The sequence below is a fragment of the Vitis vinifera genome, chromosome 15 (assembly GCF_030704535.1).
Source record: "Vitis vinifera cultivar Pinot Noir 40024 chromosome 15, ASM3070453v1".
NCBI lineage: Eukaryota > Viridiplantae > Streptophyta > Magnoliopsida > Vitales > Vitaceae > Vitis > Vitis vinifera.
Genome location: NC_081819.1, coordinates 9,764,989 through 9,786,082, shown reverse-complemented (window position 1 = coordinate 9,786,082; position 21,094 = coordinate 9,764,989). Strand labels below are relative to the sequence as shown.

The 21,094-nt window shown below is 44.0% G+C and overlaps 1 protein-coding gene across 1 annotated transcript; it reads left to right on the top strand.

The window, feature by feature from the left end:
• Window positions 1-2,661: 2,661 nt before the first annotated feature.
• Window positions 2,662-5,015, top strand: LOC100854672 (uncharacterized). Its single transcript, XM_010662971.1, has 5 exons — window positions 2,662-2,871; window positions 2,925-3,386; window positions 3,453-4,223; window positions 4,299-4,592; window positions 4,656-5,015. Exons 1-5 carry the CDS (start codon window positions 2,662-2,664, stop codon window positions 5,013-5,015), a joined length of 2,097 nt encoding a protein of 698 aa, XP_010661273.1.
• The last annotated feature ends 16,079 nt before the right edge of the window (window positions 5,016-21,094 follow it).

Below are 21,094 nucleotides of genomic sequence, written 5' to 3'. Positions count from 1 at the left end.
ACCTCATCCGGATGTCTCACATCCGGAATTCTGTCCCGCCCCCATTCCATCTCATCCGGATGTCTCACATCCGGAATTCCGCCCCGCCGCCATTCCACCTTCTCCGGATATCTCACATCCGGAATTCTGTGCCGTCGCCATTCCATCTCATCCGAATGTCTCACATCTGGAATTCCGCCCCGTCGCCATTCCACCTCATCTGGATGTCTCACATCCGGAACTCTGTTCCGCCGCCATTCCATCTCATCCGGATGTCTCACATCTGGAATTCCGTCCTGCCGCCGTTCCACCTTCTCCGGATATCTCACATCCGAAATTCTTTCCCGTCGCCATTCCACCTCCTCCGGATATCTCACATCCGGAATTCTGTCCGGCCAAACATTCCATCTCCTCCGGATGTCTCACATCCGGAATTCTGTCCGGCCAACGTTTCACCCTCTCCTCTATTTGCTTCTTTGATTGGGAATTTATTGTTTTTAAATTGAATTTTTGAATTATTTTTTCAACTAAATATTCTCAGCATTAAGAAAATCCATCTTTAGTAGTCCCTTGCTACCATTTTTCCTCTCGGCATGCACTTTCACTATTTTCTTTGACTTTAAACCATTTTCTTGATCTTCTTGATTTTTTACAAGCATGAATAACTTTCGTGATTCCAAACAATGGAATTCATAGGATCAACTCATGCGAAATTGATTAGGGCTTTTGAGAGGGGCCCGACATTCATGATATTTCCTCAAATATTTCTTGTTTGATATTCGATTGATTGTGCCTCATCTTGTGGTATATATGAGATTATTTTGGATATGTTATTTGGCTAATTTTGTTTCCCATAAAGGAGTACTAGCTTGCTATCTAGGTACGCTCCTCCTCACCTATTTTTCGAGAATTATATGGGCACAAATGCTATTGGCGATTATATCCATACATGATGTGATTCTTGGGTGTTTAGATACATGCTTGATTGAAACAAATGTTATATCATATTTTCAAACTAACCTTTGATGTCTTGTGATAGCGCTTAAGAAGCAGTCCAGGTACGTACCCTAAATCTTCTTCATGATTGTGATTGGTTTTCCTGCTAAGCATGCTATTTTCGAAATTACCTAGCCTACTTAGGTATCCATGATTAATCGGTTAATTGTTATATTTCCCTCAACTTAGTCAGTAGAGACCTCTTTAGGGCTTAGAGGGGTACTACCTCCTAGAGGTACCTTCCCAATAAGTAACCTGATCCCCGGACCTAGACTCAGGTTTCCCAAAGACATGCTTTTTTTCCAAAATTATGGAGTCACTTTTAGGGTTTTTCTTTCTTGTTTTATTTTCCCTTTAAAATAAAAATAAAATAGGTGGCGGTTCCAACTTTTCCAAAACTAAATATTTTTTCATAAATAAAATAAAAAGCGAGTCTCGCCGATCGAGTGAGGATGCACGTGAAAAATGCGGGTCCACAAATTGGCGACTCCACTAGGGATTTTGAGGATCAAGCTTGAACACTAGTTGAGGAAAATGTGGCGTTTAATTGGTCGATTAGTGGGTACCTCTTTTTTTAGGCAAGGTGATTTGATTTGCTTGCTTGTTTGGTTTGGTATCCTAACATGTTTGATTACCTTGGATCATCACTTGATTGTTTTGCTCACTTCATCATGATTCACTCTCGCATATGCTAGATAGGACCTTGTTTATATGATACATATCCGCTTCGCGTGACTGTTTGTTGCATGAGAACACTTTTCTCTTGCATGATTGTATGATTGCTTGTCTTTGTTCACTATCTCACTTTAGATCTTAGGTTTTTCTGATGCACCCACATCTTTCACTATGCACTTTAGATTATCCTCGAGTGTTGAGAGATGGGAGAGCCTTCACCATTAAGAAACCCCCTGGGAACGCGAGGAATTGCATGTGTGAAGGTAATGACCACCTTGCATGGAAGCACCCCGTCTCCTTGGAGGCGTGCAAAGGGTTGCGTACCGCCGGAGGGTACGATCGCTTCTGCTAGGGATCCTTTGACCCACCCATTTTATCCTATAGAGTCGCCTTAACCTTGTAGGTTAGCCTAGACCCAAATAAGATTTCATTCCTACACGTGGGTGCATCTGTGGACCTTCAGAGCTGCCTTGGTCACGATTGGATTTGGTTATCCCTTCCTTAGTCTCCTTTTGGTGTAATCAGAGGAGGGTATCAGATTGAATACATTTGGGCTATTTTCTTGCACACTAGTAGTTGATTCATACAGAGTCGCTTTTGTATTACGCCTTATGCAGTATTTCCATATTTGTAGGAGAGTTTACTGTGACCAGTCTGGATTCGCCTTCGTGGATTAGAGTTGGAGGCAAATTGACCAGAGCATCAGACCAGTCAAATCAGAGATCAGATTAGAGGGATATGGACTCACAGGTAGTTACCGTTGACCAGTTTGCCGCAACCATGGCTTCTATCTAAGAGGCTATAGCTAACCTTGGTCAGAGGATAGATGGACAACAGACCCAGCAGGTCCTAGTTCAGGAGAATGCCCAGTTTGATACCACAGTATCGCCACCACCTCTGCCCAGTCAGTCAGCACCACAGGCTATACCTTTCACTCTACATAGTCAAATCGAGGTTGCCTCGCCTCCTGTCACATCACCTATCCCGACTTCAGAGGACCCACACACACGTATGGATAGACTTGAGCAGAAGTTGAGACAGATGAGGGCTTCAGACGGAGTTGTTACTTGGGAGGATTTTGATAAAGCACCAGTGGCTAGTTTGTCGGCCAAGTTCAGGATGCCCGAGATTGAGAGATACACGGGCATAGGCTGTCCTCGCATTCATTTGAGGCTTTATAGTACAGTTATGAGGGCCCATGGATTGGATGAGGCCCAGATGGTTATGCTTCATTGGATGCATCATGCCGTAGGACTTGGGATGACTTGGCCCAGGAGTTTTTGAGACAGTTTGCATTTAACACTGTCATCGATGTTTCGAGGAGAGAGTTAGAGGCTTTGAGGCAGAGGCTAGAAGAGTCGGTCACTTCATTTATCTCCCGCTGGAGGGAGAAGATTTCACAGATTGTTGATCGTCCTTCAGAGAAAGATCAGATTAGCATGATCATGAGGAGCTTGCAGCCTAGATTTGCTAGACACTTGATGGGATTCCCCCATACGGATTTTGGATCTTTGGTACAGGCTTTGTATGGTATAGAAGAAGGCATTGCTAGAGGATTGTGGTCCAAGTCTTCCCCTATTGATTCTAAGGGGAAGAAGCCTTCAGGAGGACAGAGATTAGGAGATGTTGGTTTTATTAGTTTAGCAGGGATGAGACCTCCTAGACACTATCGGACAGTTGGACAGACTTCTGGATTCTACTATCCACCATCACCCCATGAGCAGTATAGGCCACCTGTTCCCTTCAGACCCATGACTTCTACTTACCTACATCCAGTCTCATAACCTGTTTTTGCCGCACAGGTCACAGAGAGACCTCCTGCCCCATACATCCGACCCCAAGCTCCGCAAACCACCACTTATGTGCAAAGGCCATCTCGTCAGTGTGCTCAGTTGGGTATGCCTTTGAGTCGAGCTCTTTGGAAGCTCATGGAGGGTGGATTATTGACTCCATTGGCACCCAAGCCAGTACCTCAGCCAGTACCACCTCACTTCAGATTAGACCTACATTGTTCTTATCATCAAGGACCAGCACATGACACGGATCACTGCAACGCTTTGAGACATGCTATTCAGGATTTGATAGACCAGGGTTTGGTTAACTTGGGGCAGCCAAGTGTGACCACTAACCCTCTTCCTGCTCATTTTACACACACAGTGCCTCCATCTTCAGGAGATATTCATCCCATAGACCTTATAGAGGATGATAGTATACATATGTTGAGTTGGGATGATGGATTACCCGAGCCGATTGTTTTGCATGACAGTTATGAGGTTGATGGGGTTTCATTGGTCCCTCAGACTCCTGCACCATTCAGTTTGATCCCGGACGAGGCACCATTCCAGTTGACTCATCCTACACCCTTAGTTATAGGATGTCAGGATGCTTTTGTCCCATTCACTTTATGGCCAGAGGATGATGATTCAGAGGGGAGAAAGGTACAGATTGTGACTCGTAGTGGGAGGATAGCTCAGCCACTATCACCGGTAGTCAGACCATTTGAGGGTGCAACCTCTCATAAAGAGGTTAAGAGAAAGGATGATGAGGTTTTGAGACAGCTACAGAGCACTCAGGCTCGTATTTCCATCTGGAGTTTATTAGCATCATCCAGTACTCATAGAGATGCTTTGATTTGAGCCTTGAGTCAGATTAGAGTAGAGACTACCACCACTCCTGAGAGATTGATTCATATGATGATGGTCGGCAGGGCCACTTGCATTGTGTTTTTAGATGATGACTTGCCACCTGATGGTTTAGACCACGTGCGCCCTCTATACATCACAGTTGGATGTTCAGGCCGTAGAGTCCCGTATGTCCTACTGGACAACGGCTCAGCCCTAAATGTTTGCCCTTTAGCCACTGCTATAGCCCTTGGTTTCGCGCCTTTAGATTTTGGTCCTTCTACTCAAACAGTCAGGGCGTATGATAGCACCAAGAGGGAGGTTATGGGTACCTTGATGATTGATTTGTAGATTGGTCCCGCCACATTTTCCACTTTGTTCCAGGTTTTGAGGATCCCTACATCATTTAACCTACTACTAAGCCGACCATGGATTCATATAGCTGGAGCTATTCCTTCTTCCCTTCATCAAAAGGTGAAGTTTATTCATGATGGGCAGGTCATCACTGTGCGGTCTACCAGGGATATATTTGCCACTTCTGAGCCAGTACTTCAGATCAGTCACAGTGAGGACGACCTACTTCTGACTGGGTTTACTTTTGATGAGATACAGACTCTCGAGATTGAGGATTTTTACAGAGATTTTGTAGCTATGTCTTTTGATCAGCATAGCAGCACAGTGGTCCTTGATATGATGAGGGGTATGACCTTTCTACCTGGCATGGGGTTAGGACGACATCAGTAGGGACCGAGCGAGTTCATAGCTGCCATTGACCATGATACGACATTTGGACTGGGATTCATCCCTACTGAGGCCGATTACCGTTACATGGCGCGGCTGCGTAAGGAGAGGGTGAGGGCTCGTTTATCCCACACACCATTTGATTATCCTATTCGACCTTATAGGATGAGTTTGGCTGACTACTTTGTCAGAGGATCGGAGAATCGACCCCGTGTAGAGGAGGTTCACAGTGTGGTTCATACAGATAGAGAGATTGAGCTTCAGCATCTGTTTCACCAGTTACAGTTGAGTAATGGGGTTCATGGCGCTTCTATTTCTATGGCTACTTCTACATCTCCAGATCAAGCTAGCATGTTGTCTCTATGCTTTTCGGAGGAGATCACTGATGATGGAGTGATTGTTGATCCTACTGAGATGGTTGATGGCGTTGTGCCTCATGATGAGTACCAAGATGAGATGAATAGGATGACCGTGAGCCAGATTACCGGCATTGTTCAACTTCAGCCTGTTTCACCATTTGATATGTTCGGGGTGTCTACCATTGAGGTTCTTGAAGAGACTCAGATTATTCCTGTTCCAGAGCTTCTAGAGGATGATAGTAGTTTGTTTGAGGGCACTGTTAGCCCAGTTGAGGGAGCGTCCGACCTTGTGGACCCACCTCTTTCTTTTGATATTTTATCGGGATTTGTCTCCCGCTCTGACGATGTTTCTGTTGCCTCATTTATGGATTTGAGTATTTTTTAGTATTCGCCTGCCTCTTGCGATAGCACCTCTATATCTGCACCCCACTCACCCACTTTACATATATTTGATATAGATGATGAAGTTGCATGGCCCGATCCGGATAGGGACTCTTCTGATCATGACTCTGATCCCGTGGATGAGAGAGTTTCACCTGCTACAGGGGATTTTGAGACTGTTGATTTTGGCACAGAGGATCAGCCTAGAGAGGTGAAGATTGGTTCACCCCTATCTACAGATGAGAGAGATAGACTTATTCATTTACTCAGGTCATACTTGGATGTTTTTGTATTGTCTTACGAGGACATGTCTGGTCTTGATCCCTCTATAGTCCAGCACCACTTACCTATCCTACCACATGCCAGACCGGTTAAGCAGAAATTGAGACGATTACATCCACATTGGAGTCTGCAGGTGAAAGAGGAGATTCAGAAACAACTCAGTGTTGGATTCATATCAGTGGTTGAGTATCCAAAGTGGTTGGCTAATGTCGTCCTAGTACCCAAAAAGGATGGCAAAGTTAGAGTTTGTGTGGACTTCAGAGATCTTAATAAAGCCAGCCCTAAAGACGACTTCCCTCTCCCACATATCTATTTGTTAGTCGATAGCCTGCAGGTCATTCGATGTTGTCTTTCATGGATGGGTTTTCAGGGTATAATCAGATCTTGATGGCTCCAGAGGACAAGGAGAAGACAGCCTTTATTACTGAGTGGGGTACCTACTATTACAAGGTTATGCCATTTGGGTTGAAGAACGCAGGAGCCACTTATCAGAGGGCCACTACTACTTTGTTTCATGACATGATGCATAGGGACGTTGAAGTTTATGTGGATGATATGATTGTGAAATCCCAAGGCAGAGCAGATCACCTAGAGGCTCTAGAGAGATTCTTTGAGAGGATCCAGGAGTTTAGATTGAGGTTGAATCCCAAGAAGTGCACCTTTGGAGTAACTTCTGGGAAGTTATTGGGACATATGGTCAGTGAGCGGGGCATAGAGGTTGACCCAGATAAAATCAAAGCCATACTTGACATGCCTGCACCAAAGACTGAGAAAGAGATTAGAGGTTTTCTGGGCAGATTACAGTACATCAGTCGTTTCATAGCTAGATTGACAGACATATGTGAGCCCATATTTCGTCTTTTAAGGAAGAACCAGCCAACAGTTTAGAATGATGATTGTCAGCTTGCATTTGAGAAGATCAAGGAGTATCTGCTTTCTCCTCCTGTTTTAGTACCTCCTACGCCAGGACGTCCACTTCTTCTATATTTGTCAGTTTCAGACATGACCTTGGGATGTATGTTAGCTCAGATTGATGACTCAGGGAAGGAACGGGCTATCTACTATTTGAGTAAGAGGATGTTGGAGTATGAAGTGAAATACGTTATGATTGAGCGCTTCTGCTTAGCCCTAGTTTGGGCTACCAGAAGATTGAGGCATTACATGACAGAGTACTCAGTGCATTTGATATCCCGCTTAGACCCATTGAGATACTTATTTGATAGACCTGCATTGACTGGTAGACTGATGAGATGGCTCGTACTTTTGACAGAGTTTGATATCCAGTACGTTTCTCAGAAGTCTGTTAAGGGAAGTATTGTCGCCGATCACTTGGCTTCATTACCGATATCTGATAGTAGGCTAGTTGATGATGATTTCCCAGATGAGGAGTTCATTGCTATGACTAGCTTATCCGGTTGGCGTATGTACTTTGATGGTGCAGCCAACCACTCAGGGTTTGGGATAGGTGTTTTGTTGACATCCCCCCAGGGTGATTATATTCCGAGGTCAGTTCGTTTGGCATTTTCTGATCGACATCCTGCCACGAATAACATAGTTGAGTATGAGGCTTGTATCCTTGGTTTAGAGACTGCATTGGAGCTTGACATTAGACAGATGGAGGTATTTGGTGACTCCAATCTGGTACTTAGACAAATTCAGGGGGACTGGAAGACTAAGGATGTGAAGCTTAAGCCATATCACGCTTATTTGGAGTTGCTGGTTGCGAGATTTGATGACTTGAGATATGTTTATCTACCTAGAGCACAGAACCGGTTTGCCGACGCTTTAGCTACCCTAGCTTCTTCTATGGATATTTCGATTGATGTAGTTATACGTCCATTGCTGATTGAGTTGAGGTCTGCACCCTCTTACTGTTGTTTGATTGGAGAAACAGAGATCCAGGATGATCTACCTTGGTATCATGACATTTATCAACTTCTTAGATTTGGCACGTACCTTGAGGTAGCCACTGCCAAGGATAGGAGAGCATTGAGGAATTTGGCTACTAGATTCGTCATTTGTGGAGATACCTTATACAGGCGATCAGCTGATGGTATGCTTCTATTATGTTTAGATCAAGCCTCTACAGATCGAGTGATGAGAGAGGTTCATGTAGGAGTTTGTGGCTCGCATATGGGAGGACACATGCTGGCCCGTAAGATTATGAGGACGGGTTATTTCTGGTTGACTATGGAGACAGATTGTTGTCAGTTTGTTCAGAAATGCCCAGAGTGTCAAATTCATGGTGATCTCATTCATGCACCGCCATCAGAGTTACACGCTTTGACCTCGCCATGGCCATTTTCAGTATGGGGTATTGATATTATTGGGAAGGTTTCACCAAAATCTTCTAGTGGTCATGAGTTCATCCTAGCTGCCATAGATTATTTCACCAAGTGGGTGGAAGCCACATCATATGCGAGGTTGACATCTGCTAAGGTTGCCAGTTTCATCAGGTCACACATCATTTGCCGTTATGGGGTTCCTCATGAGTTGATTTCAGATAGAGGGGTGCACATCCGAGCTGAGGTAGATACTTTGTTGCAGAAGTATGGCATCCGACATCATAGATCTTCAGCATATAGGCCACAGACCAATGAGGTAGTAGAGGCTGCGAATAAGAATATTAAGAGGATTTTGAGGAAGATGGTTGAAACTTCTCGAGATTGGTCAGAGAAACTTCTTTTTGCATTATGGGCATACCGTACCTCTTTTCGCACCTCTACAGGAGCTACACCTTACTCTTTAGTATATGGTATGGAGGCTGTTTTGCCGGTTGAGACAGAGATGGGTTCTTTGAGACTAGCCCTTGAGCAGCAGATTTCTGAGACAGAGTGGGCTCAGACTCAGTTTGACCAGCTTAACCTTTTAGATGAGAAAAGATTGAGAGCAACTGATCATATTCAGGCCTATCAGAGGAAAATGACTCGTGCCTTCAGGATACGGGTTAAGCCTAGACCATTACAAAAAGAGGATTTAGTTTTGAGGATTCTCAGAGGTTTGGTTGGAGACCCTAGAGGAAAGTTCAGACCTAGTTGGAGTGGGCCTTATGTTATTCGAGAGTTGACTCCAGAAGGGGCTGCATGGTTGACTGATTTAGATGGAAACCAGTTTTCAGAGCCTACCAATGTGGATCAACTGAAGAAGTATTATGTTTGAGATTATGGTCGCAGGATGGGTGGCCATCCTTTCGGTTAGCCTTACACCTTATCACCTTTATTGATATATTAAACCATTGCTAGCCCATTGAGCCTCACGTGGTATGTTATAGCCTTATTTCTTTCTTATAGCCTTGATTACCATTTCTACACTCGGGTTGGGACCCTTTGGTGTATATGCATGCTTTGCTATGAAAGTCTCATGAGCTTTAGACTTATAGGCCTATCTTCTCATTCTTGTCATCATCTCCTTATCACCCCATTTGTTTTATTTTGCTATCATCACATTTCCATTCTCTTTCTTGCTTTTATCAGTATTTGCTTCATTTTATCTCTTCTTTTCCTTGGGCTAATGATTCTTCACATCTTAGTGCAAAGAGGGCAGTCATATCACTCCGTTCATCCCATCATTTGGCATTGATTCGGAGATTTTAGTTTGAGAGGTTGTCTCATGGGTAGGGGTTCATGTATTCATTAGTGGTTTGAGAGAGAGTTTGTTCATTCCTTGTATCTTTCCTATTGGATTTCGATTTATTGATGATCAGAGCATGCGCATCCAAAAAAAAAAAATTAATAAAAAAAAAGCAAAAAAAAAAAACAAAAAAAGAGAGAGAGAGAAAGCGCAATGACATGTTTGTGTATGGTATCTTGCTCCATTGGGCACTTATATCAACTTTTGAGGTTTATTTACTGGGTATATTTGTCGTTGTGGGTTCTTGCGAGATTTTTATACGAGTTTTCACTCCGTGAGCCACTCTTGTTATGCATTTGGAGTGTTGAGGGTTCATGTGAGAGTTCTATGGTATCCTATGCTTATCGGATCATGGTTGATATGTATTAGGTATGAGAGATGAGTAATCTTTTTACTAGGGTCTCCGGATCATTGTCTAACTCATCATTCCATCATTGGTGATATGACTTTCCTTTATTGTACTAACATGGGTTGATCATCATCTATTCTACTTTCTCATTGCCTTCTTTTGTATCCCATTACCTCTTTCCAGATATTCATTCCACTTTTTATCCATTCCCTACATATTGATACAAATTTTTGGTTCGATACCTTCTTCACATCATTCACCTGTTTCATTTATGGTTTGACCACTCATCCTTTCTCTCATTTCGCCATTGACATTGCCTTTGGTTACCTTTAGGTCCATGGCTCATGAGATTTTTCTATGCATTACATCTGGTACACGAGGGTATGGGTTTGATCATTGGGTATTTGAGCCTAGTTTCCCTTCACTTCTTTCACCCTTTTACCCTAGCCTACGTTACGTCCCGTGTCTTAAGACCACCCTGAGGCCATGAGATCAGGCGTTATCTTTGAAAAACTTCACTTAGACAGGCTTTTGTAAACTGGTTGAAGCATAGTCGTTATCATGTTCTCTTTTATGGAAGATACTTTTGGAAGCATTTGGTCTCTCTCTCGCTTGACCTATTGATGTTTGATGTATTTTTGAGTTTGGAGACAGTTCATCGATGATATTGGATTCATCCTTTTGTCAACATCATATCCATACTGGGGCATATTCCCCTTTCATTTGGTTGAGATAAGCCCCTAGTAGAGCACCTTCTTTGAGCCTGGGCATTTTCATCGATCAGAGATCCCTAGTGGAGTATGTTGAGATGATATCAGTTCCAGTGGAGCTTTATTGAGCTCATTGACAGTTTTCATGATTCTAGGTTCCATCTGCGGAGTATTTTTGAGATAGACTAGTGGATCATTTTTTTAGTTGGAGGCAGTTTTCAGCGCAGTGTATAGATCTGGCACACTGGGGTATATTCCCCCATTTGGAGGTCACCAGATTCCCATCAGATTTAGTTAGGGATTCATCAGAGACGTGCTTCTACTCTCGAGATTATCATATTCCTCATCATTTTGGTTATTCATTTGAGATCAGATTTAGAGAGTCTTCCTTGAGGTATTGGCTGATACTTCATTCTGATTTCTTAGCGGATTATTGTTGAGTTGGAGACAGTTGATTGATGATGTTGGATTCATCCTTTTGATTGTGTGTCAGATATCCACACTAGAGCATATTTCCCCTTTTCTCTAAGGTTTTCTAGTTGTTGTTGGATGGTATGACTATTCCTATCCATGGTCATAGAGATGTTTGATTGATTTTGACTGATTCTCTACTGTACATCAGTTATCCATACTGGGGCATATCCCCCTCTCCCTAATGAGATTATGTTCGGGCAGCTGTATATAGATGGATGATCGTTGTTGGTTGTCTATCTCACGACTTCGACATCAGATATCATACTGGGGGATATTCCCCTCTCCTTTGCGAAATTCGTTTGGGCAGTGGTATGAGGATGGATGATTAGTGTCGGTTGTTTACATCATGATTTTGATATCGGATCTTGTACTGGGGCATATTTCCCTATTGTCTTTGAGTATCCTTGAGATTGAGACAGTGACTAGCTTGGTTTTAGATTATGCACTAGTTTGAAGCTTTTGACGATTGACTGTATCAGGACTTCCCTACATGGATTTGTTGAGATAGAGATGGATCACATTAGGTTTCACTCGAAGAGCATAGGTGGATCCTTTAGACAGATGTTCACGAGATAGATTGCTTTCGTCATTGTTACCTTGCAGATTGGGTTATTCAGACGAACAGTATTTTGTGCACTTAGAGATTTGCTTTTAGATGAGCCATGATATATGCACTTCGAGATTTACCTATTGAGATTTGTCAACAGAGCAACCTTTCAGACACAGAGAGTTCTTTCAGCTTAGACTTTTCAGAGGTTTGTCATGATGCATCAGTTTCTGACCTATTGATTTCAGCGGATGATTGATTTACTGGTTGTTTTAGCAGTATGAGCACCCCGGATACTGGGGCATATTTTCCTTCTTGAGTTCAATAGTCCAACCTTTGACATTTTAAGTATACGAATTTTAGTCCATTTACTTCCTGTCCCCCTTCGAGTTGGTCTTCTTTATCTATTCCTTTTAGACCCTGAGTCTTATAGCCCTGAGCTACCAATTCCTTCTGGGCCCTGAGCCTTGTAGCCTTGAGCTACCCATTCCTTCTAGGCCCTGAGCCTTGTAGCCCTGAGTTATCCATTCCTTCTAGGCCCTGAGCCTCATAGCCCTGAGCCTCATAGCTCCGAGCTATCATTTTCCTCTTAAGCCCTGAGCTGAGCCTTCATCATTTGGTCGCCCATGAGTGGTATGACCTGGAGTTTGCGTATCGCACTCTCCTTATAGCTGATCAGTCATAGAGCCCAAAGCTCATAGCCTTGAGCTATCCGTTGTAACCTTGAGTTACTCATTGCACCATGACCCGGAGTCATTCATTCCATCCATAGCCCGGAGCTATTCATCATAACCCTGAGTTACTTATTGCACCATGACCCAGAGTCCTTCATAACATCCCGAGCCCTGAGCTCACGACCCAGAGTCATTTGCGTCTTTCACATCCCTGAGACGTTTCGTTTTCATCATTCTAGCCACTTGCAAGTGGCCTCGACCCGGCACCATGAGTCGGAAAGCATCCTGATCGGCTATCCATTTAGAGCCCTGAGCTTATGACCCAGAGTTGTTTCTCTTATTTATGACCCAAAGTCATTCTTTCCATTTAGAGCTCTGAGCTCATGACCCAGAGTCATTCACTTCATTTATGACCCAGAGTCATTCTTAGCATTTATAGCCCTAAGCTCACGACCCAGAGTCGTTCATCCTATTTCCGACCCAGAGTCGTTCATCCTATTTCCAACCCAAAGTCGTTTGTCCTATTTTTGACCCCGAGTCGTTCATCTTGTCCATGACTTAGAGTTATTCATCTCATCCATGACTTTGAGTCATCATCTTCATCTTATTTTTTTTTCATCTTTGTGCTATTCATCACATACCTTTCTCCCTTTACTACCACTCCCCCACGTAGAGTTGTCCCTTTCTTGTCGTTGCAGCCCTATGATCCGACCTTACTCTCATCATATGCTAAGACAAAATCTCTGGTCCTTCTTTAGTTCTTCAGTATAGTTCACTTCGTTTCGCTCATTACTCGTATTTCTACTCACATTCTCTACACCCGTGATCTATACCGAAGAGGGGCATATTTGTAGACCCTCAATTTTGTCATCCTAGCACATGTCCTATTAGATACTTGTTTGATACTTTACAGTAGTTCCTTGGTGGCCCATAGCTACTCACGTTACTTACCTTTCTTGAGCCACCTCAGAGACTCTGGTTGAGGGATTGCTTAGCCCCTTATTGTGACCCTTGGCAGTTTTGATTTAGACTTAAGCCTTCCATTCCTTTTTAGGATAGTTCTTAAGCATGTTTAGGTCACTTAGACAATATCCCAATCACTTTAAGACACTTAGTTCGTTAGGCACCACTAGGCCCCAACCCATTTAGTTCATTCATTGACTCACTTTCTTAGATGGTTGCATGATTGCATGGCCTACATGACTTGTGTGACTTATACGGATTTCTTTATCATTTTTTATTTTATTTTATTTCATCTTATTACAAGCTTTCTAAATCATATTTCTTGGCTTTTGGGTATGAGGAAATGGGCCGCCATCTATTTGGAAGGAGAATCAATAGAATTTTGGAAAAAAATGAGATTTTTTTTTTTAGAAGGATAGCACATATATTATTTCTATGGGGGAATCGGTTATAAAAAGGGAAGAAAATAAGAAAGGAAAATATATTTAAAAAAGGAAGAAATGAGGGGAATTTTCTCCAGCAGATTTGGAGGGTCTCTTTTGGAAAGGCTGATATATATACGTGAGAGAGGAAGAAAAACGTAGGAGATTCTGGTATTGTCAAGGGCAGAGAGAGAGGTTGTCAAGGGAAGAGGAAGAAAGCACAGAAAAGACCAGTGGGAAGAATCTGAGAATACAAAAACCAGTGGAGTTTTCTCACCGAAAGCAAGTGTTTCCAGGTATGTTTACTGTGGACCCCTTCTTGGTTCCGATTATCCTTTTGATGAACGAATTTTAGTTGGATTTTTGAGTCTCGTTTGGATACTAGGGGGTAGAATGATGGAGGTCATATGTTTGTCTACATTGATACTTGATTGCTTTTATAGATGTTGTTGATTTGTCTCTTTGGATTTCTCTAATTTTGATTTAGGGGTGAAAGGTTCTATTTTTTTTTAATTTCCTGTGCATTACATGAGAATTATGGCTATACTTGTTTGCTGGAGTCTGCTCGTACCTCTCTCACCATTCCAAGCCCATTGACAAAGCAATGGAATGTGGCTTGGCTTGGTTATTCTTTTCTTATTTATTTTTATTTTTTCTTATCTCTACTCTATTTTCTGGAACTCTGTCCCGCCGCTATTCCACCTCATCCGGATGTCTCACATCCAGAATTCTGTCCCGCCGCCATTCCACCTCATCCGGATGTCTCACATCCGGAACTCTATCCCGCCGCCATTCCATCTCATCCGGATGTCTCACATCCGGAACTCTGTCCCGCCTCCATTCCACCTCATCCGGATGTCTCACATCCGGAACTCTGTCCCGCCGCCATTCCACCTCATCCGGATGTCTCACATCCGGAATTCTGTCCCGCCGCCATTCCATCTCATCCAGATGTCTCACATCCGGAACTCTGTCCCACCGCCATTCCATCTCATCCGGATGTCTCACATCCGGAATTCCGCCCCGCCGCCATTCCATCTCATCCGGATGTCTCACATCCGGAATTCCGCCCCGTCGCCATTCCACCTCATCCGGATGTCTCACATTTGGAACTCTGTCTCGCCGCCATTCCATCTCATTCGGATGTCTCACATCCGAAATTCCGCCGCCATTCCACCTTCTCCGGATATCTCACATCCGGAATTCTTTCCCGCCGCCATTCCACCTCCTCCGGATATCTCACATCTAGAATTATGTCCGGCCAAACATTCCATTTCCTCCGGATGTCTCACATCCGGAATTCCGTCCGGCCAACGTTTCACCCTCTCCTCTATTTGCTTCTTTGATTGGGAATTTATTGTTTTCAAATTGAATTTTTGAATCATTTTTTCAACTAAATATTCTCAACATTAAAAAAAATCCATCTTTAGTAGTCCCTTGCTGCCATTTTTCCTCTCGGCATGCACTTTCACTATTTTCTTTGACTTTCAACCATTTTCTTGATCTTCTTGATTTTTTACAAGCATGAATAACTTTCGTGATTCCAAACAATGGAATTCATAGGATCAACTCATGTGAAATTGATTAGGGCTTTGGAGAGGGGCCCGACATTCATGATATTTCCTCAAATATTTCTTGTTTGATATTCGATTGATTGTGCCTCATTTTGTGGTATATATGAGATTATTTTAGATATGTTATTTGGCTAATTTTGTTTCCCATAAAGGAGTACTAGCTTGCTATCTAGGTACGCTCCTCCTCACCTATTTTTCGAGAATTATATGGGCACATATGCTATTGGCGATTATATCCATACATGATGTGATTCTTGGGTGTTTAGATACATGCTTGATTGAAACAAATGTTATATCATATTTTCAAACTAACCTTTGATGTCTTGTGATAGCGCTTAAGAAGCAGTCCAAGTACGTACCCTAAATCTTCTTCATGATTATGATTGGTTTTCCTGCTAAGCATGCTATTTTCGAAATCACCTAGCCTACTTAGGTGTCCATGATTAATCGGTTAATTGTTATATTTCCCTCAACTTAGTCAGTAAAGACCTCTTTAGGGCTTAGAGGGGTACTACCTCCTAGAGGTACCTTCCTAATAAGTAACTTGATCCCGGACCTAGACTCAGGTTTCCCAAAGACATGCTTTTTTTCCAAAATTATGGAGTCACTTTTAGGGTTTTTCTTTCTTGTTTTATTTTCCCTTTAAAATAAAAATAAAATAGGTGGCGGCTCCAACTTTTCAAAAATTAAATATTTTTTCACAAATAAAATAAAAAGCGAGTCTCGCCAATCGAGTGGGGACGCACGTGAAAAATGCGGGTCCACACTTTCCTTGTGCAATTGCACCATTTAACGATAATCGGCCTCAATGGGGATGAACTTGAGTCCGAATGGTACGTTGTGATCAGGGAAGGCCATGAACTCACTAGGCCCGTGCTGACGCTAGCCCAAACCCATGCCGGGGAGATAAGACATGCTCCGCATAATATCGAGCACCACCGTGCTGCTGTGCTGGTCGAAGGACATGGCTACAAAGTCTCGGCAAAAATCCTCCATATCTAGAGTCTACACCTCATCAAAGGTGAATCCGGTCAGAAAAATATCATCATCAGCGTGACTAATCTCGAGTACGGGCTCGGCCAAAATGAACACATCTCCCACAGACTGCACCACGACACCTGGCCATCATGAATAAACTTCACCTTCTGATGAAGAGAAGAAGGAATGGCCCTGGCTCTATGGATCCATAGTCGGCCCAAAGGCAGGTTACAGGATGTAAGAATCCTCAAAACCTGAAACACGGCGACAAAAGTGGCTGGACTGATTAGTAGCTTAATCTCTAGTGTACCCATGACCTCCCTTCGAGTACTATCATACGCGCGAATGGTCTGAGTGGAGGGACCGAAGTCAGAAGGAGCGTATCCGAGGGCAATGGCAGGGCAAGAGGACATACGTTCAGGGTCGAGCCATTGTCCAGAAGGACGGATAGGACTCGGCGGCCTGAACAACCGACAGATATATAAAGTGGACGCGTGTGACCCAGGCCCTCCGGTGGCAAGTTGTCATCGGAGAATACAATGCATGTGGCTCTGCCGGCCATCATCATATGAACCAATCCCTCAGGGGAGGTGGTAGTCTCGACCCTGATCTGGATCAAAGCTCGAATCAGAGCATCACGGTGAGTGCTTGAGGATGCCAACAGGCTCCAGATGGAAATACGAGCCTGAGTGCTCTATAGCTGTCTCAAGATCTCATCGTTCTCTGCTCTGACTTCCTCGGGAGCAGATGTACCCTCAACTGGCCTAGTTGCTGTGGGAGGTGGTTGTCGCATCACTCTACCTCCTTGGAGAATATACTGAACATCCAGAGTCTGAGAATCATCAACACGTGGAACCTGAACCTCCTCAACATCCGGGATCAAGATGAAAGGCGTCCGGACGCTGTAATGTGGCAAAATCAATGGCTCAATAGTGGCAACCTACACTGACGCCGCCTCTGGAACTAAATGAAATGGAGCAGGCATTTGAGGCCCTAGAGTCACCCAACTCATCTCATAAATCACATCTGGCATGATGGGGTCTTGGTCTGAATCATCCTCACTCAACATGTGGACGTGGTCGTCGATCTCATCAAAGTCCAAGAAATGAATACCATCGGCTGGTGGAGGGACTACATGCGTGGTGTGGGCAGGTAACGGGTTTGCGGTCACACTCGACTGACCCAAGTGCACCAAACCCTGGTCGATCAAATCCTGAACGGGCATGCCTCAAAGCGGTGCATCGATCGGTCTCGTGTCCAGGTCCCTGATGGTATGCATAGTGCAAATCCATCCTGAACTGAGGTGGAATCGGTTGAGGTGGTGGCCTAAGAGCGAGAACAGTTAACAACCCTACCTTCATAAGCTTCCAAAGAGTCTAGCTCAACGGCATGCCTAACTGCGAGAACTGCCTATGTGTCCTCAAAGCAAATGGACCAAAAGTTTGCTGAGCTCTGGGTCGGGGGTAAGGCGTTGTGGGTCTCGCAGTGAACTGAGCAGCATAGCATGGTTGTCTTATGGCGGTGTAGGAAACCGGGGGTCTCTCAATGCCCTGTGAGGCATAATAAGGCAAAGCCAAAGTCTACGGCATGTATGTCTAATCATAAGCCGGACGAGGTGCATGTGGCCTATACTGATGAGGTGCATAGGAAGAATGAGGCTTAGAAAGTTGTGGGATCGACTGATGGTGCCTGAGAGGCCTCTGACTGGAAGAACCAATGGCGCTCACATCCACTGACCTCTGTCCTACAAAGGGCTTCTTCCCCTTAATATCACTAGGTGAAGAATCTGTCCATAATCCTCTCGATATGCCATCCTCGACATCATATAAAGCCAGAACCAATGAACCAAAATCTGCGAACGGTACCCCGACCACGTGCCTGGCGATCCTGGGTTATAAACTCCATAAGACCATCTATATTTGATCTCTCTCTGAAGGTCTATCAATGATCTCGGTAATTTTCCCGCGCCATCGGGAAATGAATGAAGAAACTGACTCATCTGATCTTTGCCTAAGAGCCTCGAGCTCTTTTCTCGACACATCCAGGACAGTGTTAAATGAAAATTGCTGTAGGAACTCCCGGGCCAAGTCGTCCCATGTCTGGTGTCATGAAGACTTTAAAGAAGCGAACCATCGCTGGGCTGCCCCACTCAGAGATAGCGGGAGTAGAGTAATCATCTGAGACTCGTCCAAACCATGAGCCCTCATCACTATGCTATAGAGTTTGAGGTGGAGGTGCAGACAACTAATGCTCGTATATCTCTCGATGTCTGGCATCCTAAACTTAGCCGGCAAACTGGCTACCGGCATACCCTCAAAATCATCCTAAACAACTGATCCAGCTGACACTCTCATCTGCCTCATACACTGCTCGAGGTAGTCCATACGTGCATGAGCATCATCAGTGACTGTGGTCGGAACGACTGCGGGCAGAGCAACCTCGGAATGCCCATGCAATACATAAGGTGAGCCCTGAGGCACCGTCGGCATGGGTGGTGGCGGTGGCTGTGGCAGCGAATCATGAAGAGTCTCATCCTGAGCTACGGGCGATCTACTCTGCTGGCTGCCAATCTCCTGCTTGAGGCTAGCCAAAGCCTCCTGGATAGAAGCCATGACGGCCGTAAACTTATCCATTGTAACAACCTGCTAATCCAAACTCGATCTCTCATAATATCGGACTAATCTTCCCTCTAATCTGACCTAAAGAGGCGTATCCAGACTATGAACGAAGACCCGATCCTGAAAACGCGAAGAAATGAATAAGGATATGGCCCGGGGAAAGCATAGCAGCAATAATAATCTGAACGGAAACAAGCAAGGCATCCTAGTGAAGACGGACGATCCAACCATACTCAAACTCATATTGATCTCTGTGTACTCTCAATTGGAGATTGAAGAAAGAGTATCGAAATCCCAACTATGACTACAGAGGCTCTAAAAGCCCTCAGATGCACCCACGTGTAGGGAGGGAGTCCTAATCGAAGGATCTACAACTCAACCTACGAGGTCAAGGTGGCTCTAATATGGATATGGGTGGACTTTAAAGGATCCCTAGCAGAAGCGATCATACCCTCCGGCAGTATGCAACCCTCTGCACGCCTCCGAAGAGACGGGGCGCTTCCATGCAAGGTGGTCATCACCTCCACACATGCACTACCTCGACATCCTAAGGGGTTTCCTATGATGAAACCTCTCAAACTCTCAACGCTCAATGGTCAACTAGAGTGCACAGTGAACGGTGTGGGTGCATTCGAAAACCCTAGGAAGCTAAAACAGGAAAGGAAACACACTGGCCACACAAATATCCATGAAACCTAGCTCCGGGCTATACAAGTCTTCAATGATCGGACTCCAATCGACATCAAAGTGTTGCTCTCCTCCAGCATGCTCCCGTGCATCGATATAGCCCGTCGCTAGACCTCACTCCTAATCTCTGGCTCGGTCAGAGAGCAAGCACATAGAAGGTCTGACACTTGCAATAATGAGAACCGGGATGAAAGGAATGACCGAAACCAAGAGAGTTGGAGGTAAGGGGATAGATGTGCGACCCATAGAGACAGGCGACATGCAATCATGCAAAAGAAGGGTAGTCATGCAACATACAGTCAAGCAGAATACGGGATATATCACTCATGGCCACGCAGAAGCTATGACGATCAGGATGAATGACGATACGAACATCATGCTCAAAGACGATCAAGATAATATACAAGCTAGTGAATCGATGTGCCAAATCAATCGATAACAGAATGAATCGATATACGTCATGCTAACAATGAATCTATACATGCAAGGCGACCAAAACAATCATGGCAAATATCGGAATCACTATACTAAACGAAACAAGATAGGCAGTCAATGCAATCAACATGTCAATATTTCCAACGAATATGGCAATGAAGCACAAAGAAAATAGCTATCACAGGATCCTCAATCAAGACGAATAAATCATCATAATCAACATGTCAAATCAAAAAAATATATCAATGAAGCACAAAAAAAACATTGCTATATCAAGATCCTCAATCAAGATATCAACAAACACGATCAACATGCCAATGTCCCAAATGAAAACTCGGGAACTCTCAATGTGCAATCAAGATATGAGTACCCGCTGGTCAACTCATCAAATGCCACGTTTACTCCATCTTAAGTTCAAGCTTGACCCTCTAAATGATATCCCAAGCAGAGTCGTCATTTTGTGGACCCCGTATTTCGGCTCATGCGTTTTCGACTCGATGGTGAGCTCGGTTTTTATTTTGAAAAATGATTTTATTGATTAAGAAAAATGACTTGGAGTCGCCACTTATTTTTGTTTTATTTTTAAAGGGTAAACAAAATAAGAAAAAAAACCCTAAGTGTGACTCTTTATTTTGGAAAAGGTGGTCTGTGAAAAACCGGATCGGGTTCGGGGTTCAAGTTACTTATCGGGAAGGTACGGTAAAGACCGTAGCACCCCTCTAAGTCCCTAAAATCGGGTCTCTACTAATAAAATGAAGCTAACGTGGCAATCGACGCGTAAATCAATGAGTACCTAGAATGAATCATGCACACGTGAGAACCAGAACATGCATAGACACTGATCAGAGTGAAAGTGGGTACATACCTGGACAACGAGCCACCATGCGCTGAAAATCTCTCTTCTCAGCTAGGGGTCTTGGACTCTTGCTCTTTGTCTTGTCTTTCCTCTCCTTAGCTTTCTTTTTCTCTTCTGATCACCAATCCTCTCCCCCTCTCTGT